The sequence below is a fragment of the Carettochelys insculpta genome, chromosome 1 (genome assembly GCF_033958435.1).
Source record: "Carettochelys insculpta isolate YL-2023 chromosome 1, ASM3395843v1, whole genome shotgun sequence".
NCBI lineage: Eukaryota > Metazoa > Chordata > Testudines > Carettochelyidae > Carettochelys > Carettochelys insculpta.
In genome coordinates this window covers 240,475,770-240,501,602 of record NC_134137.1, presented here as the reverse complement: position 1 = coordinate 240,501,602, position 25,833 = coordinate 240,475,770, and the positions used below count along the sequence as shown (strand labels likewise).

Sequence of the window (25,833 nt, the reverse complement as noted above, 5' to 3'; positions counted from 1 at the left end):
TTTTCTGTTCCTATATCTACTTTTCTGAAGCTCATGACTAAAGTTCTATGACTAAACGGAGTTCTGAAGTTCATGAAGTTCTGTGACTAACATGGAGGCTGTATAGCAAATTGAAAATTGTCTTGGATGTCAGCTTCCTTGATCAGCAGTGCATTTGATTGTATGGTGTAGTTTTGACAATTAAAAAGAATGAAGAGCTCCAAAGATAAGTGAGGCTTGCAAATGTACGTCTGAAATACACAGCAGTTGCCTGTGTCGCTGAAATGAGATCTTTAAGACCCACCTTAAAAATTGATCCCAGGTGCAGGACACTTGATAAGGCTCTTTTGATATTCATTAAAAATGTACAGTTCACTTATCAAAATATGTAGGCTCGTTTACAGAAAAGACAACCCCATCTTACCAGTAATTGGCTATACATATCAGTCTTGTGAACCAAATTAACATAAGCTAGGTGCCTTTTAGCTTACACTAGCAGGGTCTACACTGGGCAGTTTATGGTATAACACTGAAGTGCATGCTGCAATTCATACCTCAGAGACGGGGGCCTTAAACCAAAACTCAAGATCTGAATCAGAGCTTCAGGGGCTAAATTCTCCTTTCATTTCATCAGTGCAAGTCCATTGATTTCACTGGGGTTATTCCTTATTTACACCAGTGCAAGTGAGAAGTGAACTGTGTCCACTGAGTGCATCTGATATGGGCAAAACCGAAGGAGCTCAGTACTCACAAAAATGGGGCTTTGTATTCAGAACACACTCAAACTTTCCCAGCGTTCAGGAGTTTGGAGTTGGGGGGGAGAATTTTTGGCTATGACTATGGGTGTTGGATTACTCTGAGAGTTGGTTCATGACAATTTCTGAAGTATGTCTGTAGACGCTTCCAAGGATTGGCCCGTAATCTTTGCTAGTAATAGCACTTGGTCCCTAGTAAACCTATGCATAGAACTACCCCATATTGAAAGTAGCTAGCATCATTTTGACAGATGGTTCTTTCTTCTTAAAGAACATATAAATTCTCTAAGATGCCAGCTTATTGGATGTGAATAAAGGATTAATTGTAATTCTGTACTTTCTGGCTTGTTTAGTAAGTAGTCACAAAATAAGGAGTTTCTTCTAGTTGTGCCATTGGTTCTCAGATCTTCTGATATTATTGTCAGCTTCCTAAGAAAAAGCTCTTCTCATGAATGCCTTCCTTTCCAATAATGATTCCACCCTTCCCTTGCCGTAGCCATGCATGACACTATCCAGTACCTTGGTGACATGAAAATGTAGGTGCATATGTGATGCCGAGCCAGGAAGGGTTAACTACAGTCAACCTTTAAAGACACCTTAGACAAGTACAGAAATGATACACGGGGTCTTGTGTTGTAGACAGCAAAGCCATGCTGAAAGAATAGAGTTCTTAAAAGCAAAGTCTGTATTGTCAGAAAATCAAAAGTAGCCACTAATTGTATTTGTCTGTGTTTACTTGTATCTTATTAGAATTTTAATAATCTGATCTAATTAATATGTAGACCCTAAACTTTGGTTCCTATCTATAATGTTTCATTACTATATTCTATTAATTCATGGATCTAAAGAGGATATTACCATTTAGATGAAACTAGCGGTTGAATTATTGCATTTTATTCTTTTAAACTTGTAGTAAACTACTTATGAACCATTTGGTCAATTGTCTTAATGCTAATCAGTGCATCTAGTTATTGTTTTAGGCCTCAGAAATAGAAATTTACTTCAAAGCAACAATGTATATTAGCTGTTCTCCATCCAAGGAATGCCTGCTGTGGTCATTTGCTGACAAGAGGCAAATCAACTGAGCATTGGCTATAAAGCTGTGTTTCTTAAACCGTGTTCCACAGAACACTGTTTGTCCATGAACAGCTCACAGGTGTATCATGAGCGTTAGGAAAAATAATTCAAAATTTTAAAATAAATAACCCTTTTACAATTATAACAGTAACAAAAAATACGGACACTTAATTTTATTTCTACATCTCGTCAGAGCGATAGTAGTCTGCCAACACAGCAAGGTTGACTAACAATGTGTTAGCCTCCCCTCTCCTCTAACCTTCTTCTCCTATCTACATGGCAGCATAGCAACTAGAAATGACATGTGTTACATGCGCTATGCCAGCGTGGTGGCTACACTGTCAGTTGCTTGATGTCAGTCAGTGTGGTGTGTGATGATCTATTTTCGTTGGTGTTCCACATTAAAAAAAAATATTGTTTGGTGTTCCGTGGTCTCAAAAAGTTCAAGAACGCTGCTATAAAGGGTCTTGGGGGCCTGATTACCATCTCAGATGTGCTCAAACTTTGTCAGGGACATTCCCTGAAAATTTTCCCAGAATAATTTAAACAGTCTCTCCACATGTACTGTCTATTGGATTGTAACCTATTGAAACAATTCTGGAAGGACCATCAGTCTCACCCTCTCTGCTATGAAACTGAACTAAGAACTTGATTCATCTCGATATGTATAATGATATTTTAACCACAATAACTCTTTTTCTTTTTTTAAAGTAAATCTTAGATTAGTAAATAAGAATTGGTTCTAAGCTTGTATTTCCTTGAAAAGAATTGATTCTGAAGTTGAAATATTCATTGAGATGGTGGGTAATGTGTTTAATCTCTTGGGTTTGATTGAACTTTTATACGTGAATGAGGTTGTAAATAATTCTGGGTTGCTTAAAGAGACCTGTATCTTGGCTTCTTGGTAAGCATTGAAAGCATTACAGAAGCTGTTTTGTTACTGACTTGGTGACTCTGATTAGAATAAACTACTAATTTAGGAGATCATATGTCTCATTCTTCAGAGTTTGCCCTGATTGAATATTCTCAGTATCGCCCCTCCAGCAACCATGGACTCAAGATGTTGAGAGAGATTCTTCAGAAATTCAGATTCATAATGGTTGTTTTCTCGAAGATGATAGCGTTGGAGCTGGTCAGAAGAGCGTTTTGCAAAGTATTTCAAACATGTTTTTCTACTTTTATCATTATTGTGAATGAAAAAAAAATCTCACTGCTCTTGCACTGACATTGATTGGCAGTTGGCCAAGATATTGTTTTTTTTTTAATCTGGGTTATAGTAGACAATCTTTTATGCATTTGTCAATATTTCTCCTTCTGTAATGGCCTCAGCACTTGAGCCATTGCTCCTTTGTGCTTTGTTGCATTAGCTGAGGTCTGGTGCTCAGGGCTATATCAGCTATGTTCTTTATGAGGATGTCATCTTCTCCCTTGAGGCTTTAAGAGGAGGAAGGAAGCCCAGTGGGTTCAAGAAGTGTGTATGCAAGATACCACATGAGCATACCCACTGACTTCCATATTCGAAAGAATTCCATGAAGATGTCAACGAGGCCCATTAAGTTTGGGAGTGTCTGAAGACCCTCTGAGAGCCATCCCTGAGAGAAGCCAGCGCAGAATGCTTTCCAGAACGGGTGCTTGAAATAAAAGCCCAAATTTTATCCCACCACTGAGCTCCTGGTGTGAGCATTACTGGGGAGAAAATAGTAGATGTGCTCTATCTTGATTTTAGTAAACTTTTTATATGGCATTCTCGGAAGCAAGCTGGGGAAATGTGGTCTACATTAAATTACTATAAGGTGTGTGCACAACTGGTTGAAAGACCCTATTGTTTGCTATCAAACTTGATCGGGGGGGGGGGGGGGCGGGGTGAGGAAGAAAAGCAAAATGTGACTCCTGTGAAGTGTCATATGATCAGTCCTGGGTCTGGTAATATCAGTGTTTTCATGAACGTCTAGGCTAATAGAGTGCAGAATACATTCAGAAGACTTGCAGATGACCCCAAACTGGGTGGGGTTACATGCACTTTGGAGGATAGGATTAAAATTCAGAAAGACATCAACAAAACATAGGATTGCTCTGAAATGAACAAGGTGAAATTCAAGAAAGACAAATGCAAAATATTACACTTGGGAAGGAAAAATCAAATGCATGATTACAAAATTGGGACTATCTGGACAAGTATTAGTACTTCTGAAAAGGATATGGGAGTTACTGTGGCTCACAAACTGAACATGAGCCGAGAAGCTGAAGCAGTAAAAAAAAAAAAATGCTGTCAATCAGTGGTATATTTGCAGGTATGTCATGCATAAGACAGAGGAGGTAACTGTCTCTCTGTACTCACCATTGGCAAAGTCTTAACTGGAGTACTGTCTCCATTTTGGGATGTCACATTCTAAGAAAGATGTGGACAAACTAAAGAGAGTCCAGTGGAGAGCGACAAAAATGATAAGATTTAGAAAGCCTGATGTAAGAAGTTGTGGTATGACCATCACTGGAGGTTTCTAAGACAAGTTAGAGTTCAACAAACACCTATGAAGGATCCTCTAGATATACGTGTTCTTGTCTCATCACAAAGAGATGAACTAGATCATTTCTCAATCTTTTTGATGCCAGGGACCAGCTTGCTACCTTCTTAAACTGTGTCAGTAGATTTTTGGGGCCCAGCACCGGTCCATAGACCATTCTTTGACAGATGCTGGACTAGGTGACCTCCTTGTGATGTTTCTTCCAACCATAGTTTCTGTGATTCTACAGAGAAGGGCTGTTGTGTCTTAACACTGTCAGATGGCTGTGTCTAACCCTACAGTGACATGTTTTTAAACATAGTCCTTTATTGCTAAGTTATGTTTCACATCATTATACTTAACATGGCTTCCAATGTTGGTCCCTCACTTTGCTAATTCTTGACTCGTTAACTCAAGATGAAGCATGTTTTGCTTTTACAGATTAAGGTCCCCAATTCGCTCCCTGGTGTCCTTGCCAAGATGACAGCCTTCACATTAACACAATAAACTTTCCAGATGTAGTCAAGCCCAGAGATGGCATTAGTATCAGCAGTCCGTGAAACAGCAGTTCTGACAATGAAGTAGGTCAGAAGTATTTGTGTCCAAGAAATTCTTTCTGCTCTGAGTTAAGACACTTGCCTCATGCATAGGATCCATCATATCAGGCTGGTGTCATCAACAAAGCATGCACTAAATTATCATTGCAGATTAAGTCAACACTTTTGGCTCTATGCTCCGTTGCCCTTCCTACCATCCTCATCAAATGAGCTTTAAGTGTAGGAGCAAATGCATGTAATTGGAGAAGGGTAAAAATATCCCAGAAACCAAATGCACTGTATTTTATCTGGCAGAAGTTGAGCAACATAGCTCTGTGCCTTAGATAACCTGACCTGAACTACCAGATTTTACATGGGAGTTAATAGAAATGGTTGATTTTGGGTTGAATCCAAAATCCTTGAAGGTTTAAGATTCCTATATCTGAAGAGCATTCTGTGGCCATGCACTCTGTCCTTGAAGAACTGTTTTTAAAAGGTGTGAAAAACAAAACTGCACTCTTTGTCTCTTGTACTGGACTGCTGTGATCTGTAGTGACCTCCCTTTCCCAGCCAATTAAGTAGCAAACAGTGCTCCCAAAGGGAGCACCCTTGTGCGTCTGCATTGAAGGTGGAAGTCACAGTAGGTCAGAAAGGGGAGAGGTCAATGGCTCTATGTCTGGTTGGCAGTCGGTTTCAAGTGGAGTGCCCCAGCGATCAGTTCTGGGGCCGGTGTTGTTCAACATCTTTATTAATCACCTGGATGAGGGGGATGGATTGCACCCTCAATGAATTTGCAGATGTCACTAAGATAGGGAGACAGGTAGACATTGGAGGGTAGAGATGGGGTCCAGTGTGGCCTAAATAAATCAGAGGATGGGGCCAAAAGAAACCTGATGAAGTTCAACAAGGGCAAGTGCAGAGTCCTACACTTGGGACAGAAGAATCCCAGGCATTGTTACAGGGTGGGGGCCAACTGGTTAAGCAGCCTTGCAGCAGAAAAGGACCTGGGGCTTACAGGGATGAGAGGCAGGATATGAGTCAACAGTGTGCCCTGTAGTCAAGCAGGCTAATGGCATATTGGGGATGCATTGGGAGGAACATTTCTAGCAGAACTAGAGAAGTATTTATTCCCCTCTGTTCGGCACTGGTGAGGCCACATCTTGAGCATTGCATCCAGCTCTGGGCCCCCCAGTATAGAAAGTATGTGGATGCATTGGAACAGGTCCAGTGGAGAGCAAAAAAAAAATGGTTAGGGGCTGGAGAACATGACCTATGAGGGGAGGCTGTGGGAGCTGGGTTTATTTAGTTTGCAGAAGAAAAGAGTAGGGGGCAATTTTTTGATAGCAACTTTCAACTTCTTGAAGGGGGTCTTTAAAGAGGATGGAGACTGTTCTCAGTAGTGACTGCTGGCAGAACAAGGAGCAATGGTCTAAAGTTACAGAGGGCAAGGTGCAGGTTGGATGTTAGGAAAAACTATTTCACCAGGAGAGTAGTGAAGCACTGGAATGCTTTACCTAGAGAGGTGGTGGAATCTCCATCCCTAGAAAATTTTAAGTCCTGGCTGGGGTGATTTAGTTCGGGTTGATCCTGTTTTGGGCAGGGGGCTGGACTCAATGACCTCCTGAGGTCCCTTCCAGCCCTAGGATTCTATGAGTTCCTGAGAGCAGAGAGCCAGTCTTCAGGCACTTTTGAGCTCAGAGTTGTGTGCAGAAGAAAATGGTACACTAAACAGATCAGATTTTTTTGTTTGTTTTTCCACCTATCAAAAGTACCTGGAAAGGAATTCAAAATGGCCACTTGAAAATTAAAAGCAGACACAGTCTTAATTTAACTATTTCAAAGAAGCAGGTGTCTGTTTTTGGCATGGCTTATGTGCCAGTCTGTTTAGGTTTTCAGAGTCCATCAGCTCCTGCTTAGCTTTCTTGGCATCCAAGCAAGGTCTGTTACTGAAGCTGCAAAAATGAGAAGTCCTGTGGTACCTAATAGATTTATTGGAGCATAAGGTTTCATGGGCAAAGACCTACTTCATAAGATGCATGGATACTGTCAAAAGGAGCAGAGAACCAGGTTAAATAGTGTGGCTGGATTTTAAGGGAGTGTGGATAACTTTAGGACCATAACATTTGTAATTAGTCACATTAAGGCTGTGGGGAGTTACCAATATCTTTCCTTCAAAGAAGAGATTGAAGTTGAAAGGAAGGAGAAAGGAAGTGTAGAGCTTTGGTCATTGTCGATTCCGGTGCCAGCTCTCTGGTAGCTGCTGGCTCCCTTTTTACTTTTTCCCTTGTTCATTTAAACCTTGGGGGACAACTGGGTTAATGGACAGAAATTAAATGAAGGAAATTTTAATCTGAGAACGTTTCAGAAAAGCTGATTAAAAGGTGAAAGATCTGTTTAGATTTTGGAATGGTTCCTTATGGGAAGTGGGAAAAATGTGATCATTTTGGGCATTGTATACAATTGATCTGGACAAATCACTAGAAAAAGTTCTGGGTACAGAAAGCACCTACTTCTTGTTTCTCTGAATCCTTCTGTTCTGTTCATTGTGTCCATATCCATATTTATTTGTGTTGTATGCATATGTGTGTACAGATTCCACTTTCTTTGTGTACACAGCATTTTAATTATCTTCTGGAGAACACAGAGCCAGTCTCTGCATCCTGATTTCTCCTCTGCTTTGAAAGTATCATTAACATAATCACACAGTCAGTTCTGATGGCTGTGCATTCCAGTATGGAGCATAGAGATTACAAGGGTTTGTGTATGACCAGAGAAGTGAACTCATGAAAGCATGATACGTTGTGCCATGCTTGTCTTACAGCATGATAGTGCCACACACCATGGAATGCTTTCCTGTTTCTCTTTATAAGGTTACATTTGCAAGGGCTCTTCCAGTGATCCCACTTAAATGGTGTGTAATTCAGAGCTCTCTCTAGCGCCTATTCAGCTAAGCATTGGCAGCAGCAGAATTCATGGGAATTGGCTTAAATGCAATGTCAGTCCAAGAACATGCATTTAAAAGCACAGCCTAAGTAGCTAGCTGGGTACATTAGCTTGTGCGGACCCAGAATAGAATTCATGTTCTGTCATCTCTGTATCTCTATTTTCATGATTTGCCTTGGAGTAATCAGCTCTTTTGTTGGTCACGGGTACTATATTTTCACTGCACTGCTTCTACTTAAGAAAAGGCTGTAACTGTGAATCCGATTAGACGTGATTTGTTGTCTCATAATCCCTAGTGCATTTTTAAACTGATGAGATGAATTAAGCCTCGTTTACACTGAGAAAAATCATGGCTCAAACTAAATCTCTGGAGAGAAGAGGAAGCAAAAAGGGGTGAAGGAGAAGGGCAACAGCATATCCCTGATTAACATTGCTCAAGCAATGGTTTGCACACATTGTCTGGCTAAGCGATGCACTGCATTCAGAACACGCCATGTTAACAATTAATGGTGGACTAATTATCTGAGGATGGGAAGCTGACTAATTACTTGAAAATGTTGATATAATGCAAATTCTAAAAGTAGACCTCAGGCACATGCAGTTTTTACAGACTCTCGGGATGGGTTTGTCAGCAGTAAACACAACCGGGATGTGTTAGGTAAGCTCCTTTAATCAGAAATAGAGAACAGTGATCGTTCTGGCTCTTACTGAGCTTTTTTTATAACTTGAGTGAATCTTTCTAAATTTTTGACATGCTGGCTACTTTTGTCCATTTATAATGGTGTCACATTTCCATAAAAATTAGATATAGACCAAAAGACCAAGGAGGATTGGTATAAATATGTTACCACTAGCAGATGTACCCCTGCTTTCTCAGCTTTCTAATCAATGTAATATTTTGAAAATAAATGAAAAATGTGCATGCCTTTTTTTCAGTGACAGTATTTTTCAAAACTGAAGAAAAGTGAAGGCTGGAGAGAGGGATTGGGGTGAGGAGAGGCGGGGAGTGGATGGGTTAGTTAGGGCAGAGGGTTGCGAGGTGCAGGTGGCCCAGGCTAGGGGCTGAGAAGTGCAGAAGTTAGGACAGGGGTCTCAAGACAGAGGGCTGTGAAGAAGGGGCAGGCTTACTGGGGCCTCTGACGTTGATGAGGGTGACACTGCTATGGTGGCAGCTCCTCCCAGCAGTCCAGGGCTACACACCCCATCCAGTGGCTCCTCCTGGGAGGGACGGCTCTGGGGCTGCCTGCTTGTCGGGTTGGGGCTGGGGCTCTGTGGGCTGGCCCCAGCCTCCAGCTCTTCCATCTTATCCCCCATCTCCCGGGCTGTAGGTTCTCCAGGGGGTCTTTGCTTGGGGTAGTGGCTGGCCTACCAGTGGCTGGTAGTTAAAGGCAGGAGAGCACCCTGTGGGCTGACCCTTGCCTCCAGTTGCCTGGTCCCACCAGCCCTGCTTTGATCTGGGAGGCCATTGCTTTGGGGGCTACCCCAAGCCTCTAGCAGCGCCCTCCATACTGGCGCCTGTTTGGTGAGCACCCCAAGGGCTGGCCAGGCTTTGGGAGCTTGCCTTCCATCTCCAAAGCCCCTTGGGCCTACAGGCTGTCAGGGAGATGGGGGAAAGCAGGCTCTGTGGGCTGCCCTTCCCTCCTGCAGACACCTCCCCGTGGCCCATAGGCTTTTGAAGTGTGGGCAAGCTTATGGGGGGGTGCTCCTAGCCTCCAGTGGCCACCATTTGGCTTACAGACTGTGGGAGGGGGAGGCTCTTGAAGCTGCCTCAGCCTCCATTGGGCTTCCTGTCCCCCAGGGTAGGCTCTGGGGTGCTTCCACCTCCAGTTAGCCCTCCATGGCCTGCGGGCTGTCTGGGGAGGGCAAAGGCTCCGGGGGATACCCCTTTGAGAAGCCCCACACAGTCTGTGGGCTGTTTAGGATGCAGGCTTTGGAGCGATGACACCCTTCAGCAGCCTTCCCTTGACCTTCAGGCTGTCCGGGAAGGGCCAGGCTCTGCAGGCTGCCCCTCATCTCCCATGGCCTGCAGGCTATCTGGGAGGCGAACCAGGCTCTGGGGAGCTACCCCCTCTCCAACTGCTCTTCCGCAGTCTGCAAGCTGTTGTGGGGGGCAGGCTGTTTCCTCTCCTGCTGCTTCCTGTGGCCTGCAGACTGGGGGTGTCAGGCTCTGAGTTTGCGGCAGGGGAGCTGTTTATCTGGTCTTCGTGGCAGGCAGGATGGTGGAGCCCCGGCCCTGCTGGCCTCTCTCTTGGTGTTGCAACTTCCTCCAGGGGCCACGTTCAGTATCATGTCCCTCCTGTCTGTGCCCCTTCCTTTCACCTCAGTCCTCCAGCTGCCCCTCCCTTTCCATGTTCTGGGATTTCAGGCATTTCCCACATCCCAGGCACAACCAAACCCTGACCTTGGTTTAAGGTAGGGTAAGAGAATGCTGCACACCAAATTCTGTGGTCGTAACTCTGCTGTTTAAGAGGAATTCTTCAACAAGCACACCATCAATAGACACACACTCTCTCTCTCTCTCTCTCTCTCTCTCTATATATATATATATATATATATATATATAAAATGATCATAAGACTTTCCCTTACAGTGCATATACTAGTGATTGTTGTCTAGACTACTTTTAAATGTTGTAAACAATGGGGCTTTCCACCACTTGCTGTCTGAGATGATTTGTGGGCTAATGGAGCTCACTTTTATGAAGGCATTTTGTTTAAGGTTTTGCTTTGACAGTCAACCCTAATTTTCCTCTGCTTAATTACATAGTTTTTCTTTACTTAATTATTCCTTATGTTCCCTTAGATTCTGATAAACAATTCTTACCCTTCCTTATTGTTTACTTTTAAATACCTGTGGACAGATTACTTATTCATTTTATCTGTTTAGTCAAACTCTTTGTATTTGATCCTATTAAATTTTCCTTATAAACCATAAATTTCAGGCTCAAGATCATTTCTGTTGGTGTTCTTGGAATTTCTTTCAATTTAACAGCTTTCTACTATTGCTGTTTTCCAAGTTTATCTCCTCCCTGCTCCCTTCACAAAAGCCTAATAAAAGCACGTTTTCAAGGTCTGCAGACACAGGGCCTCTTATACCAAGCAGGAGATACATAGCAGATTTCCGCAGCACCTCCCAATGAAAGCAGGAGATTGGTAGCTCAGACTTAAGTGCTTTGATACCACCGTAGCAGAGAGGCAGTCCTCTGAGAGCCAGGCCCTGGACCACATCGGGACTTAGTGCTGAAACCTGTAATGTGCCAAGCACTCTGGCCCTCGTCCAGCAAGTCATATAAGCACATGCTCACCTGTCCGTATGATTCAAGTTAAGCACATGTAAAGTGCTGTTGAGGTTTCTGCTGTGTAGGCCAAAAGTGTGACCTGCCACTGTTTAAAGTGAAAGAACCAAGGCTCCAAAGGAGGGGCTATAACAACTCATACCTTCTGTGACTAGCACTTAGAAAACACACTCCTCCGTGGATTGCAGTGTGCTGGGTCAGGCCTGTGTATTCAGCACTTTGTGAGATCACTCCCTTACGGATTAAAAATGGCAGTCTGCATGGCAGTTAGAAATAGACTTATCCAGTGCAGATCACAGGTGCACAAGGGTGTGATGGGTTTGCTGTGGGAGTCAGTGCTAAGTACAATGGGCCCTGTTTTCTGGTCCAGCTAAAGCTTCTGAGTGGCCTACTGCTCTGTTTGGAGCGTATGTCACTGATCTCATTTACTAGTGGTAAAGGTATAGATTATGAGTGAGGCCCACATCTGGGGGGGAAAAAAAAAGTAAAGAAACTGCACCCATCTGCAAACAGCTATCAGAAAACAGAACTGGTTAAACTGCCAGACTTGGCAATGTACCTGTAAAGCAGGAGAAATTTTAGTCCCTGTTTTTTTGTCTCTGCTACAAAATATTATTTTGCTGAGAATTTTCTCTGAGTAAAAAGGGAAGGTGTAAATGTTTGACCTATCAAACCATCTGATGAATTCCTTTTTCAATTTTGCAGGTGGCCTGAGATGAACTGTTTAACTGGGACTTTTATGCAGAAGTCGTTCTAATTAAGACTCACTGGCAGGAGCAGTTATGAATTATCTTCACCTTTTGGGGTGGGTGTTGGGTACAAAGCATTGTTTTTTCACCTCTCTCGCTCTCTGGGAAAGTGAGATCAAGCCCTGGGTAGACAATAGAAAGGGAGAGTAAAGGTTTGGAACACGCACCCAGCAGATGTTTTCGGACGATGCATTGCATTTGGGATGGTCCCCGAACCATCTCTGCAAAGCATGAAAAATGAAGTAAATTTTAATCCCAGAAATCTGACTATTCCTGGGACAAGGAAATATGGCAGTATGGAATAAAAACAACTCTGGAGATTCTGGAATGCATCTCACCCATATGCAGAGAGGCAGCAGAAGCACTTTAAGTTTTAGTTTGAGGATTGAATGCGACATAAGTGATTGGTGGGTTTATGACGGCCTGTTATGCAGACATGATAATATCCAGTATGACAGAGAAGAAATAGCTTACACTGAAACCACAGCATGCCAGCATCGGTTTTCCTGGGTTTTCTTAACCATGGCAATTGTTAAGTACATGGGTGGAAAAAACAACACTTTTTCCTTTCTACTATTCGATGCAATGTTAGTCATTTTGGGAGTTCCTCTGACTCTGTACCTTCTCTGCGCATGAAATTTAGCATTTCCAGCTGGCGAGCCCACTAACACATCTGTTTTTAAATACTTGCTTACCTTTGAAGATCCCTTAAGAAGGGGAAGAGCCTGCACAGTCATAAATTCTCATATCACTGATGAAGATTAATCAGATAAACTCAGTAATTTCAACTGATAATCACCATTTAAAAATAATTATTGCCTAGCCCTAGGAAACTCTGGACTGTACATGTTAGTCATTTATTCAGCTAAAAGCATCATCATCAAGTTGGCTGCGTTTTTTTTTGTCTTTTTAAATCTTCATAGGTTGAGTCTCATTGTCAGACCTTCAGATTCTTTAAATGTTTCAATGGATTTTGATGAAACAACTGCTCCATTGACGTGAATCTGATTTACGGAGGTCTTATCACCCAGCTGAATTCAAAAGCATTACACTGAGTTACAGTCTTCCATTTAGAAATTGCCTTGCCCTTCACTGAAATGCAATGAATCTTTTGAAGTGAAACCCAGCAGCCTGAAGCAATGTTGCACAATAGTTACGAGAGAAATTAAAGAATATTCTACGTAATGGGGAAAACAGTTGGAATTTAGATGTAGGCAGAACGTAATTGCCCAAACTGGAGTTTAAAACAGTGTGGTTCAGGGTTTTACTCTCCTTTTGCACTGGTGTAAATGACTACACAAGAGGCACAGCAATGGAGAATCAGGCCTGATATCTTGAGGCCCCAGGACTCTAGTATTACAATACTTCTAAGCTAAAATACAGATCAGTTTTGGTCTCACCAGACCTTACCTTCTAATCCCTTCATATGTTGACATTGAAATGATGCAGATTAGGGTACTTTCTCTATACACCCAAGTGCATTAGGCACCCAGTTCCTATTAAAACTAAATGAGAATTGAGCACCAACCTTACATTGGTGCCTTTGAAAATCTAGCCTATTTCAGAGACTTTGTATAGGATTTTTTTTAACTGTAAAACCAGTGATTCCATGTATGATACTTTGGGAATGATTTACAGCTGTAAATCCAGTTACCATCGCTAAGATACTGCTCCCAATACACACCTGGGAATTTTGTAAAAGATGAAACATCTTTATGTCCAGACTCCTGTTAACTTGCTCACTTGAAGATTTCTTGTTTATTAAGAACCACTTGGCAATATGTTGAAGAAAAGAGACCAACCAGACAACATGCTGTTTTAGGGAGGTGGCTTATCAGATCCTGGTCACTTCTATATTGTTGCAAACCTGGGGGATTTTCTGGATTTCTTGACCAAATAAACAGAAGGATGATAGTTCCTTAGTCAGATGAGAGAATATTTGCTTTAGTTGCAATTTAATCTATTTCTATATCTTTTATTTAGTGTATGTTTATTGTAAAATAAGTACTTCACACCCTTCCATAAACAGAACAAGTCACAGGTAGGACAGTATCTTTGACAACAGAGAGCATAGTAATGGAAAGATACACAGCCGTATAATCTTCCCAGTTCTGATCACTCTTCTCCAGCTGTGGGACTCCAACTACATAACCATGAGAAGAAATCAGCAGTTGGTGACGGGGGAGAGCTAGAAGCATGATGGTGCTCATTATCTTCCTCCTCCCCTCGTGGCCTCTGTACAATCAGCAGAAAGTCAGCAAAGCCTTATGTGGCTTTACTTTTCCTGTATGTCCCACTCCAGATGGTTCCCTCATCTTTCACCTGTTCATGTAAGTTTCTAGAGGGGCAGTCGCCAGTTGAAGAGGTCCTGGCAACACAGCTCCATTGGTGCATGCTAGCCAGATTGTGTATAGGGGGTTGCAGAGCCATTGTGGGTGCATGGAACCTCTTGTGGATTCCCTGGAAGACATGGAATTCTGAGCCCTTTTGTTCATTATGCAGCTAGGGAACTAACTCATCCTCTACTCAAACTTTTAGGTGATGTTTTTGGTTTTGTTTTTTGTTTTGTTTTGTTTTGTTTTTTTAAATCAGGTCCATTATTATTTATCTGCCCACATGCCCCAATAAAGCATCTCTTGCCTCTGTCACTCACAGTTAGTTTCATCAGCTGTTGCAATACAAATGCAAACGGGCTATTAATCAGGGTAGCATTGTCGTGAGTGGGAATGATAAGATTAGTCCATGAGTTAGCAGCTGATCATTGTGTTTCTGCTTCTAGGTCTTTGACAGAGTCCGGGAAGATTGCCCTAACTTCCAGGAGAAGATTAAGCCTATTAATGCAGAACTCACCCAACCAAATCTAGCCATCAGCGCCAAGGACTCACAGGAGCTCGTGTCCCATGTCAATGTTGTCTTCCACTGTGCAGCAACTGTTCGCTTTGATGAGCCACTGAAGTATGTCCCTTCTTCTCTGCTGTTTTCCATTTATTAAGCAGAGCAGAGCATTTTACTGGGGCACACAGAGTAGCAGAGACTATTCAGTGTTTTTCTTGTACAGTTACTATATTAAATTTCCAAGTAAGTTTTTCAAACTCCATATAGATTGTGGATTAGATAAACAATTTAAAGGGGTCAAATTAGTGACTGCCTAAAATATCATGTGCTCCAAACCTTAATAAAAACACACACATATATAAAGATTGAGGTACTTTGGCATTGTGACATGAAGCTCAGAACTGAGATGAAATGCTGCAAATTAGGATTGTAGTGCAGTGACATAGTTAGGCACGGCCCCAGAACTGGAATAGCAGGAGAGAGTTAGGGGCTGCACAGAGATATTTTGGCAGGGCTATGTGGAAGGAGTTTGAAATAAGTCTACACTGCCTTTAACTCTGTGACAATACAGCTAGGCTACGTCTACACTAGCCAAAAACTTCGAAATTGCCATGCAAATGACCATTTCAAAGTTTACTAATGAAGCGCTGAAATACATATTCAGCACCTTATTAGCATGCGGGAGGCCGTGGCTCATGGGAATAAGGGGACTTCGAAGTAGCCAGGGTCCTTTCGAAAAGGAGCCCCGTTTGGACGAGCCGCGCAGTGGCGAGCCCCATCAATTTCGAAGTGCCGCGGCCTCCCTTATGCTAATGAGGCGCTGAATATGTATTTCGGCGCTTCATTAGTAAACTTCGAAATGACCATTAGCATGGCCATTTCGAAGTTTTTGGCTAGTGTAGACACGGCCCCTAGGGTTGTTGATCTCACTTTTTCAATAGAAGTAACTCGAGGAAGGAAATGATATATTTTTGAAGTAGAATATTTTAAATAGCAAATCACCAGATGCTTAACACTTTAAAATATTCCCCCAACTTTAGAAATGTTGCCTTCATTGTAATGAAGCACTTTAAAAAGATGGCCAGTCACTTCAGGGGTTTCCTTGAGAAACACATGGTTTGTATATTGTTGCATATTAACAAACGATGCCCTAGCATAATGGGGTCTGAATTGTGATTAGTGCCTTTGAGCCCCATGTTAAAAATTATAAAGATATGATCATGGACATAGATACAGGCCCTAAAAGAGCTTTATTAATGACAGTTAAACTATTCCTCTCTGAGACATTATATTGAATGTGTTTCTGTATTGATCAACATGAGGACTTGTTAATATAGATATACTTATAATTGTAACTTGTAACTATATTTAGTTAATCATCACAAGGGCCAGGCGGAAATTTCTCCCAGAGCATTGTAGTGGATTTCATGATTGAATTTTCTTGTATTCCAAAAACACAGTCCTTGAAATGAGATTATAGGGAGAACTGGCTGAAATTTTTCAGACAAATTTTTTCCCATTAAAAAACAAATAGATATTCAGGAACACTTTTTCATGTTTTGCAACTTCATGTTTGTTTCTCCAGATTTTTCATATCAAGGTAAGAAAGTGTAAAAGTAAAACATTTCAACATTTTCTAAATCCAGCATTTTGATTTTTCAATTTATAATCACTTTTTATTCAGAATTTCTTTACTTGTGTTTTAAAAAGCTTTAAATCAAAATGCTATGTTGCATTTTGAGTGGAACAAATCATTTTGTTTGCCCTGAAACATTTTGTTTTTCAATTTTATTTGCTGAACATTTTTGAATCACTTTAATTTCTCCAACACTTTTCCCCCAAGTATTGTCAGTGAGCTACAAAACCTGTTATTCACTCTGCTACAATTTAAACTAAGTGAGATGGTGCAGTATATGCAAAATAAATCAATGTAAATCAATTTTTTTGGCCAGAAATAACCCAGGGGTATTTCTCTCCAGTCCAGCTGACTTGAGATCGAGTTCCTCTTCCCTGCCCCCCAAACTGAAAGCTCTTCCTGCTGACAGGTTTGCTGAAACTGTCCCCATCTTCCCCGGTGTCTCTGCCTCCATGGAGGAGAGCAGCTTCCTTTAATGTGAAGCCAACAAGCAAGCTCAAGAAAGAGGAGACCACATATTAGTCAGACCCCCTGCAGACAACCACCAGAGCATCTTGCACATATCCTGAGTGTTTCAAGAAAGACATTCACACTGGTAACCTTTGCCCTTATTTCTTTAGTAACTGTTTACCCCAGCCCTTGGGAATCCCTCATTTTATTACCTGTAATTTTAGTTTCTTTCACTATTGTTCCATTGCTCTGGACAAGACCTTTGTTATTTATCTGGAATCCCTTGTGTGTCAGTACAGCTTGTGTCCTTCAAGACCAGATAGACAATCTGAATGGGGCTGAAAAGTCAGTAGGGATAACACTTCATTTCCTTGTTTACATAGGTCTATTTTTCTTGTGGTGGAATGGTTGTTCAGCAAACATGCCATCAAGGAGTTGCTGCCAGTTTTAGTTTCCATAATAAATTAGAGAGGAACTTTGCCTCCAGTCCATTGGATTGTGCAGAAATATCCCCGTGTTATAGCTTTTGACCAGAGTAGCAGATCTATAGTAGAAGACTCCCAACAATATAAGTTTGAAAACTAATTTTACATCTCATTTAACTTTCCTCTTCTGCTGTGACCCATTTCCTCCACAGTGGAGATTTGCCTCCAAGGAGAGGTTTGCCATATGTGTAGTTTTAACATATTCATCCCATCTGGACTCCTTTTGTTTGTTTTTTCTCCCCCCTTATCCAGACATGCCCTGCTGCTAAATGTCATGGGCACACAACAGCTCCTGTTGCTGGCCCGGCAGATGCAGAAACTTGAGGCCTTTATCCACATCTCCACTGCCTATGCAAATTGTAATAGAAGAAATATAGATGAAGTCATCTACCCACCACCTGTTGAGACCAAGAAGCTCTGCGACTTAGTGGAGTAAGTAGATAACAGACATAGCTTTCCTTTCTAATGCCAGTGCAACGTTTCACCTCCACAGAAAAATTGTGACTGGATTGTTCATGCACCCATGCTATGGAGTATTCTCCCAGACCAGCTATCATTGCAATGCCCTTCACTCTTTCACATCTGCTAAGAGTTCTGGGACATAGGTGGGTAATAGCAGAAGGACACAACCTGAAGTGACAATTTGAATTGCAAATATCTCCAGGAGATCAACTTTCAAAACATTGTTTGGTGAAGTCATTCTGGTGTGCTTGTATGCAATAACGTTAGTATTTTGGTCTTCCCTATAAATCATTTGTATTCATATTTTCTGTAAATACTAGCAGTATAGACATAACCTCTGAGTATTTGGAGGTCTGTTGAAGTCCCATTAGATTGTCATTTGGATCAACCTTCCAATAGTAGTTTTCATTTCAATAGGGAAGAATTAGCAAATAAAATGATCCAGCTGTATCAAGCCAATTATTTCAGCTGTTCTCTCACAGTCTTTAGCTGTAGTGGCATGTGAGACTTCATGGTGCAGCATGGAGTCAGTTGATGGTGCTTGTTTGTGGTAGTGAGAAAATCACAGCTCAGCTGGAGAATTCAGGCCTTGTCTACACTAGGGGTTAAAAATTGAATTCGGGTGTATTAGGTCAGTTTTATAAAGCATCAGTCTTCACCATAGGTCTCAATAGATCGATTTTAAGAGGCTCTAATGTTGGCTTTGGTAAACCTGATTTCACTGGGAGCAACACCAAAATCTGTTTTTCAGTGCTAGTGCGGACAGCAGTGTTATTAAAATCGATTTTATTAGCCTCCAAAAATATCCAACACTACCCCCAATGTGTCGTCTCTGGTCATGACTTCACCTCTCTGCTCTCCAGGTGAGCAGGAAGTAGGTGACAGAAGCAGTGGTCACCAGCCCTTGACTTGGAATTCATTTCTTTTCCTTTCTGGCCAACATGGTGAGCAGGCCTCAGGATCGCATCTCAGCAGTACATCTACTAGCCATAATTTCACAGGATCACAAAAAAGCCCCAGCATGGAGCCATCAAGAGAGCCAGGATCTCATTTCTGTGCAAGCCAGCAAAAGAAATGCGACATTCATAGGAAGATTTCCCAGGGCATGTTGGAGAAAGGTTAGGTTACACCAGGGATGCTCAGCAGTGCCGGGTGAAAATCAAGTCCCCCACCCCCTGACACAGACACCACCACATGGCTATCCCCCTAACCCCCACCACATGGCTGCCAGGCTGTGCAGACCCTGCTTCCAGACAGAAGCATGCCTTGCCCTGCGCAGAGTTTCAAAGCTTAAGAAGGCTTTTTCCCTGCACGGGATTTAGTAGGAGAGTCCAAGAAACTTGTTTTATTTGCCTCTAGCCATCATGATTTCTCAGGGTCTTAGTTCTGATCTGAGTTCTCAGGATTGCAAAAGAGACCCAGCATGGAGCCGTAAGAAGAGCCTCAATCTCATTTCTATGTGGGGTGGCGAGTCTGTACTGAGCAGACTGCGAATCAGCAGATGACATGCGGACATTTATGGGAAGATTTCCTAGGGCATGATGGAGAAAGGGTGCACCGGGGCACTCAGCAATGCCGGGTCAAGATCAAGGAGCTCAGGCAGAATTATCGGAAGGTAAGAGAGGCCAACAGGTGGTCTGGGACATCTCCCAAAACATGCCTCTATTACAAGCTACTTGGCACCATTCCTGGGAAGAAACCCAGCCGCGCTCCCTGAGGGTAGTATGGACTCCTCAGGAGACTGTTCCCAGGTCTCCAGTGAGAGCCAAGAGGGCAAGGAGGAGGTGCAGGCTGATGAGGAGGAGATCCCCGCCAGTCAGCAGATGCTCAAGGAAGCTGATCCTGCCAACCCGGAACTCTTTGTCATCCTGGAACCAGTTCCCTCATCAGCACTGGATGCTCTGAAGTCCATCAACGCTGGAGAGAGCTCTTCTGGTGAGTATACATTTTTAAACTGTCACAAGCAGGCTGCAGCTGGGTTGGGCTATAGGTTTACTTTTGTTGAGCATGTTTTTTGAACTTCTAGAAGTGGGTTGCAGGTTAGGTGCAGTAGATCTATGCCCGTTAGAGCAGCTGCTAATATTTCTGGGTATGGAGTGCTTATCCTTTTTGGAGATCTCCATAAAGGTGTCAGTCAGGTACTTGTTTGTTTTTCACATAAGGTTTTTGGGGAGGCCTGGTTTAGTCCAGGTGCCATGCTAGTACACCTTGCCACGCCAGGCAGCCAGCAACTAATCTGGCATCATGGCACCCCACTGCATTTTGGCAAATTTTCAGCCCTGTGCTCACACAATATGGCCATATTTTCTTTTTTACTCTCTGTTATTCTTGGGAAGCTGATGTCTCTTTTGGCAATCTAGAAGAAGCAAAGGAAGTTTCATTAAAGTTTGTCCCCTTAACATTATCACACTGCTCCCAAGCCATTTAAATTTCCCAGAATTTCCCTGTCGTACCACCTGGCTGATGGGCGCTCTGTCTCCCTGTTCCATGTGGATGGCAGGCTCTCCTGCCCCACTCCCTTCCCACCATGCTGCTGGAGGTCTCCCCAGCTCTCTCCCCTCCCTCTGTAACCACACATCTGCAAAGGACATATGAGGATTTGCCAAGGAAGTTTTTTCCCTGCTTTATATTTTATAGGACTGACACCTCTCCCAGCCCACCATGAGTCACCATGAGATTTTCTTCCATGCTTTACGTTTTACAGGACTTTGTTTCAAACCACATCCCCATCCTTAAGTTGCCAGGATCTTGCCATGTTTACAGTAAAATGGTCTGGATAACTAATAGTTTCTGTGCTGTAGTGGTCGATTCATTGTCATCCTTAAGAAGCCAAAAGTGGCCTTGGGAGAAAAAAGTTGCAGTGATTTTCAAACATTGTATGGATCAGCACATTGTGTCATGTTTAAAAATTGTATCTAAATTTTGACCTTGACTGTCTTCAACAGGCAACCGGGAGACAAGGTTGCTGTGATGTGCCCCAGGAAAAGATCGAAACAGGACCTTATCTTGCAGCAACTTGAAAAGGCTGTGACAGAGTGAGCCAAAGCCACTACTGACAGAAAGTGACCCCAGCAGTGGCAAGAAAGCATACTCCAATATGCTGCAGAGCTGTTAAGGAGCAGACCAACCTCCTGTGGTCCATGCTGGAACTGCAGGAGGACACCCACCCAAGGACTCATTTATACAACCTCCTCATCCTTTTGCCTGGTCTCCTCTTGATATTTTCCAGCTCCCCCTCATCAGGGACCCCAAAAAAGGTGGGGAGGGCAAGGGATAGTCTCACGGTCCATCTCCAGGACCTCTCCACACTACAGAAGTCTCACATTCCACCATTCGTGATGCTGAGGTTCCCTTCTTTTTCTTAACACTTCACCCTCACCCTGCCTAAGTAAAAAGAATGTTTTTTGTTATGAAAACCACAGTGTCATTTAGTGGTTCACGTGGGGTGGGTTGCAGTTGGGGGTGTTTTCATAAAGATCAAGCACACATCATTGGGGGAGGGATCACAATAGTTAAAATGCAGCAGATTCATGTGGCTATCTGCTCATTCATAAAGATATTTTCCAAAGTCTCCCTGACTGCCATTGCTTCTGCATGTGCATTGCTGAATGCCCTTGTGTTCAGCTGTGCATAAGCACTGCCCAGGGCACTTGCCTCTGCAACACAGGCTGGTATGAAAATTTCCCTGCTTATGATGAGACATTGAAAATCTTGAAATTTTTCATGAACCTATAATCTGATCTGAAATTGTTGGGGGGATGGTAGAAATGTTGTTTTAATTTTGACCTTTTATAGACTGAAAAGTTGTTTTGTATCAGAAAAGGAAACTTTTTGTTTCAAAAATGCTGAAAACTCTTTCCACAATCAGGATTCATAAAACCTATCCTTTCCTGCAAACACTCATTTGCTTTGGTCCATCTGTTGTTTTCAATTGGGGAAAAAAATGTTTTGTCAGAAAATTCAAGGTAACATCTAGATGGCCCGTTAGCACAGCACTGCTGCTGGCAGCCCTATGTTAATGACAGGTCACAAAATTGCAAATGGAGGACCATTTGCAAACTCATGCGGTAATTAGCATAGCTGTGTGATGCGGGGAGCGGGGGAGGGCGTGGCAGTACGGAGGCTATGTGGACATGCCTCTGCCGGCAAAGCCCCCCCTCTGTCACCAATTCCTTATGCCTGAAAGGTCCTCCATGTGCAGTTTCGCGACCTGTAATTAGTACAGCGCTGACATCAGCAGCACAGTGCTAATGGGCAGTCTAGATGTGACCCTAGAGCTTATTTCAAAATAGAGCCATTGGACACACCGTGGTTTATTTCGCAATATTTTGAAATGGCTGTTTTGAAATACGTGCTATTCTTTTTAGAATGAGGTTTATCTATTTTGAAATAAGGCAACCGCGATTTCAAAATTATTAGATTAGGTGGAAATGCACAACACTTATTGAGCCAGCCACTGGCATTCATTCATCTCCATAGAAATACCTTTTGGCAGAGGGGAAAGCAAATATCATTCACCTCCTTTAACAGATAGGGAAACTGAGACTAAAGAAAAGTTCTACAAAGCCACCTCTGGTACAGTCAGGGCTAACATTCACGTCTCTCAAATAGTAGCCTCAGCTTATTTACTGAACCGCTCTACCCCTCACTTAAAAGGGGCCAAACCTTTGTGCTTTGACTGGAGCAGACCAAGCACATGAAGAGGAAACTACAGGGCCAGGTTATGAAAATCCCTAATAGCATGTCTAGAGCAGGAAAATTTGCATCAGTAAACAATGCTGGTGCAGCATATCTATATCTATGGCTGAAATCCTGTATCAGTGGAGCCAGGATTTTACCCTAGCGGCTTGCACTGGTGTAGCCAAATCAGTGTGGCTTTACCAGTGAGAAAAATCTCACCAGGGTTTCAGTTTTCTCATTCCTTTGGGGAAATGTATGCAAGCTGGTTAACTCTGTCCTCCGTGTAATATCCTGGATTTTGCTGTGCCCAAGGTGATAGTTTCAGACTTTTAGAATATGAAACCCTTCATAAAACAGGCTGAGAATCTTGCGTCTTTGGTTATATTTGGCTGGGCAGAACTTCTTCATTTCATGGAGGAGAAAAAACATCTAGTTGAAAATGTGTACCTGGCTCCACCTGTGAAATACAGGTCAATTTAACTGACCTGATGGCCTCTTTTGGCTTTAAAAATCTATTATTACAAGGGATATTAATTCTCTATGTGCCAGATCCCAAGGGTCTCTCTGGATGTTTCTTCTATGGTGCTTACCAGTTATTCCTTCTTTAGTCTAAAAGTATTTTAGTTGCTGACTTTCTTAATGCAGGTAAGAGTCTTAGAACTACAAGAGGCAGGCTATATTGGCAAATCAGTTTATCATCTTCTGCTTTTCAATCAATCTGTTTTGTGTAGTTTGTCAATATAATTCTTTTCTTTCTCCTTCAAGGTGGATGGATGAATCGATCATTCAGGAGATTACACCCAAGCTGATTGGGGACTGGCCCAATACATATACCTACACCAAAGCCTTGGCCGAGCACTTGGTCCAGCAAGAGAGAGAGCACTTCAACATTGCCATCATCAGGCCATCCATTGTGGGAGCCAGCTGGCATGAGCCTTTTCCAGTAAGCCTGATTACCTTCCTTCTTTTAACGGTTTCCCCACTGAGTTCTCTCCAGATTCAGCTGAGGTTCCTGCTCTACATCCAGCCTTACTGCCTGGGGACAACCCTTGTTACAAAGATGCCTGCTAGTCATCTTCAAAGTCTTCAGGCAGGGCAATGGGAGATGGGAGCAGGCAGCATCTGGTGCAGAACTGCAAGATTTGCTCAGCGTCTCCCGGAAGGGGACATACTTGCAATCTGAAAAAAAAAATTAAAAAAATGCTTAAAGATTAAAAAAATAATGAATTGAGTTTAATATTGGTGGGAAATGCTGGACTTGCAATACTGGAGAGTGAAGTCCCGTGACGAGAGGGCTTCTCCACAATGCCATGCCAATGTACCCCAGAAAGGAGGCAGGGGACCACTTCTCAGGCTCACAGGATAAATTAGGCTTCCTGCACATTCAAACCCTGTCCTTTATGCTGAGGCAGTCTGCTAGACGTGCCAGGTGGGGCCAGTTGTGAGGGTGTTTTGCAATAGGCTTTGGCTACCTTTGACATGACATTCAACAAATCACCAAGATGAGATGCTCCAGATGCACATTTACAGGGACTGTTGCAAATATCAGGCATATCACACATGGAACTTGAATGCAGCTACATTTATAGACTGGAATAAGTATTCTAGGCCAAATCTGGCATTAACATTAGTGAGTGCAACATATTCTAGGCTTGCACTCGAGTCATAAAGATGATTTAGTCTTCTGCTACCTGAATGGCATCAGGTAAAGTTCAGACAACACCTTGTATCAGGGCCAAAATATCCATCTTGGAAGAACAGAGTGGGGCATAATAATGCCAGAATGTTATAAGTTCTAACATGTGACTTTCCTTACTGCAGTACTGCGCTGTTGAAGAGTACTGATGTTCTTACTTGGATTTGAAAACCTCAGGAAAAAAAATCAGATAAATTGCCACCAGTCTGACCCTCACACAGGCACGCCACACTGATCATTATAAGCAGAGCTATACAAATCTATGGATATCTGTCCCCATGGATGTGGCTGTGGCTATCCATGGATGGTTTTTGCATATGTGGATGTGAATACCAACTTTGCACCTGCACTGGTCTCTAATTATAAGTAAGATGTGATTGCATAAACGCTAAGGTTGCATGGCATTTAGAAAGTCAGATCTGGGTGACACAGTCAAAATATTACTCGAAAACAAAATTAGAACAAAATTTAAAACAAAATTTGTCTGTATCGTATGCTGCTGACAGATCCAGCTATTTGACATATTTTTTCATTTAAAAATTTCCTTTATTTAAAATCAGTACTTTACGCTGTTGCTCCCTGGCAGTTGCCCCAGTTAAATTGGCATCTTTTTTAACAATGCTCTGATCACTTCATCTATACCATAGCACAGTAACCCTTTTTGAGGCCTGTATGAACAAAATATTGTTGAAAGAAATATTAAAAAAGAGGTGTTTCTTTTTTGTAGGGTTGGATTGACAACTTCAATGGAGCCAGCGGAATGATTATTGCGGTACGTATCATTACTACTGCCAATAAAAGTCCTTTGTTCAAAAATGGTTTGTACAGAAAATGCCACAAAATTTCCTAAATTGTAATAGATACCATATGGCTTTATGGGCCAGATGTTTACAGCAATACTGCAGCCAAGAAAACATTAAGGCTGCATAGTCACATGCTGAAAAGTTAAGAAATAAAAGAATTAAGGCTACCTGTGCAAGCTTATTTTGTCCCCTTCTCATGCATATGTGTCATGTATCATGTCTTTAATTACATAATCACATACTAGTTTTTCACAGTGTGTGTGAGAGAGAGAGATGCGGGGTGGGGAGTATCAAATGCTCATCCTGGTACAGGTCTGGAATGTATTCACTGTGGATGAATATTGGGAGAATCTAGTTTCCAGCTTCTACCAAACCTGTACTGAGCATGTGTGAACTGTGATTTTCAGAGGCTTATGAACTGGTCAAAATTCAGGCAAATTTTCATGGGGCGCATTCCGGATAGTTAAGCTACCTCCTGTGCAAGTCCCTGTTCCAAAGCACATGGGTGCTAGAGCTTTTCAATGAAATGGTAGTTACAATTTTTTAATGGAGGCAAAACAATGTATTTTTCCCTATTCTTGTACTTGGAAGTAACCAAATCATTTCTGCAGAAAGTTTCCAAGAAAGTGCAGTCTGGGATAGATACCTGGCTTGGAAAATGTCAGTCTGTTACTGAAAACTGTGTTGTAAAATATAAACCTTAGTAGCACCGATCATTTCCAGGACCACCCGTATGTGCTTCAGTTGGTAGTGCTCAGTTCTAGGTAAGATCTGCACCAAGACTTACGTTCACTTATTCCCAAGAAACAAGTGCAGTGTGGTGGTTCTTCTACACCCGAACTGCCATAACCCATGTATGCCTGGTTCGGACCCTGGCAGGAGAAGGAGGAAACAATTCTGCATACTGATGTTCCCCACCCTCTGCCCCGAAGCTGAGGGGGATGGCAGCTC

General features: G+C 42.5%; 1 protein-coding gene across 4 annotated transcripts in view; it reads left to right on the top strand.

Annotated features, from left to right (window-relative positions):
* FAR2 (fatty acyl-CoA reductase 2) overlaps positions 1-25,833 on the top strand; it is a 205,132-nt gene that overhangs the window by 132,794 nt on the left and 46,505 nt on the right. For all 4 annotated transcript variants that reach the window (XM_075003113.1, XM_075003120.1, XM_075003130.1 and 1 more), the window contains exons 3-6: positions 14,615-14,790; positions 17,494-17,673; positions 23,149-23,326; positions 24,807-24,851. In XM_075003113.1, the coding sequence (XP_074859214.1) occupies positions 14,615-14,790; positions 17,494-17,673; positions 23,149-23,326; positions 24,807-24,851 (579 nt within the window). The remainder of the gene's footprint in view (positions 1-14,614; positions 14,791-17,493; positions 17,674-23,148; positions 23,327-24,806; positions 24,852-25,833) is intronic.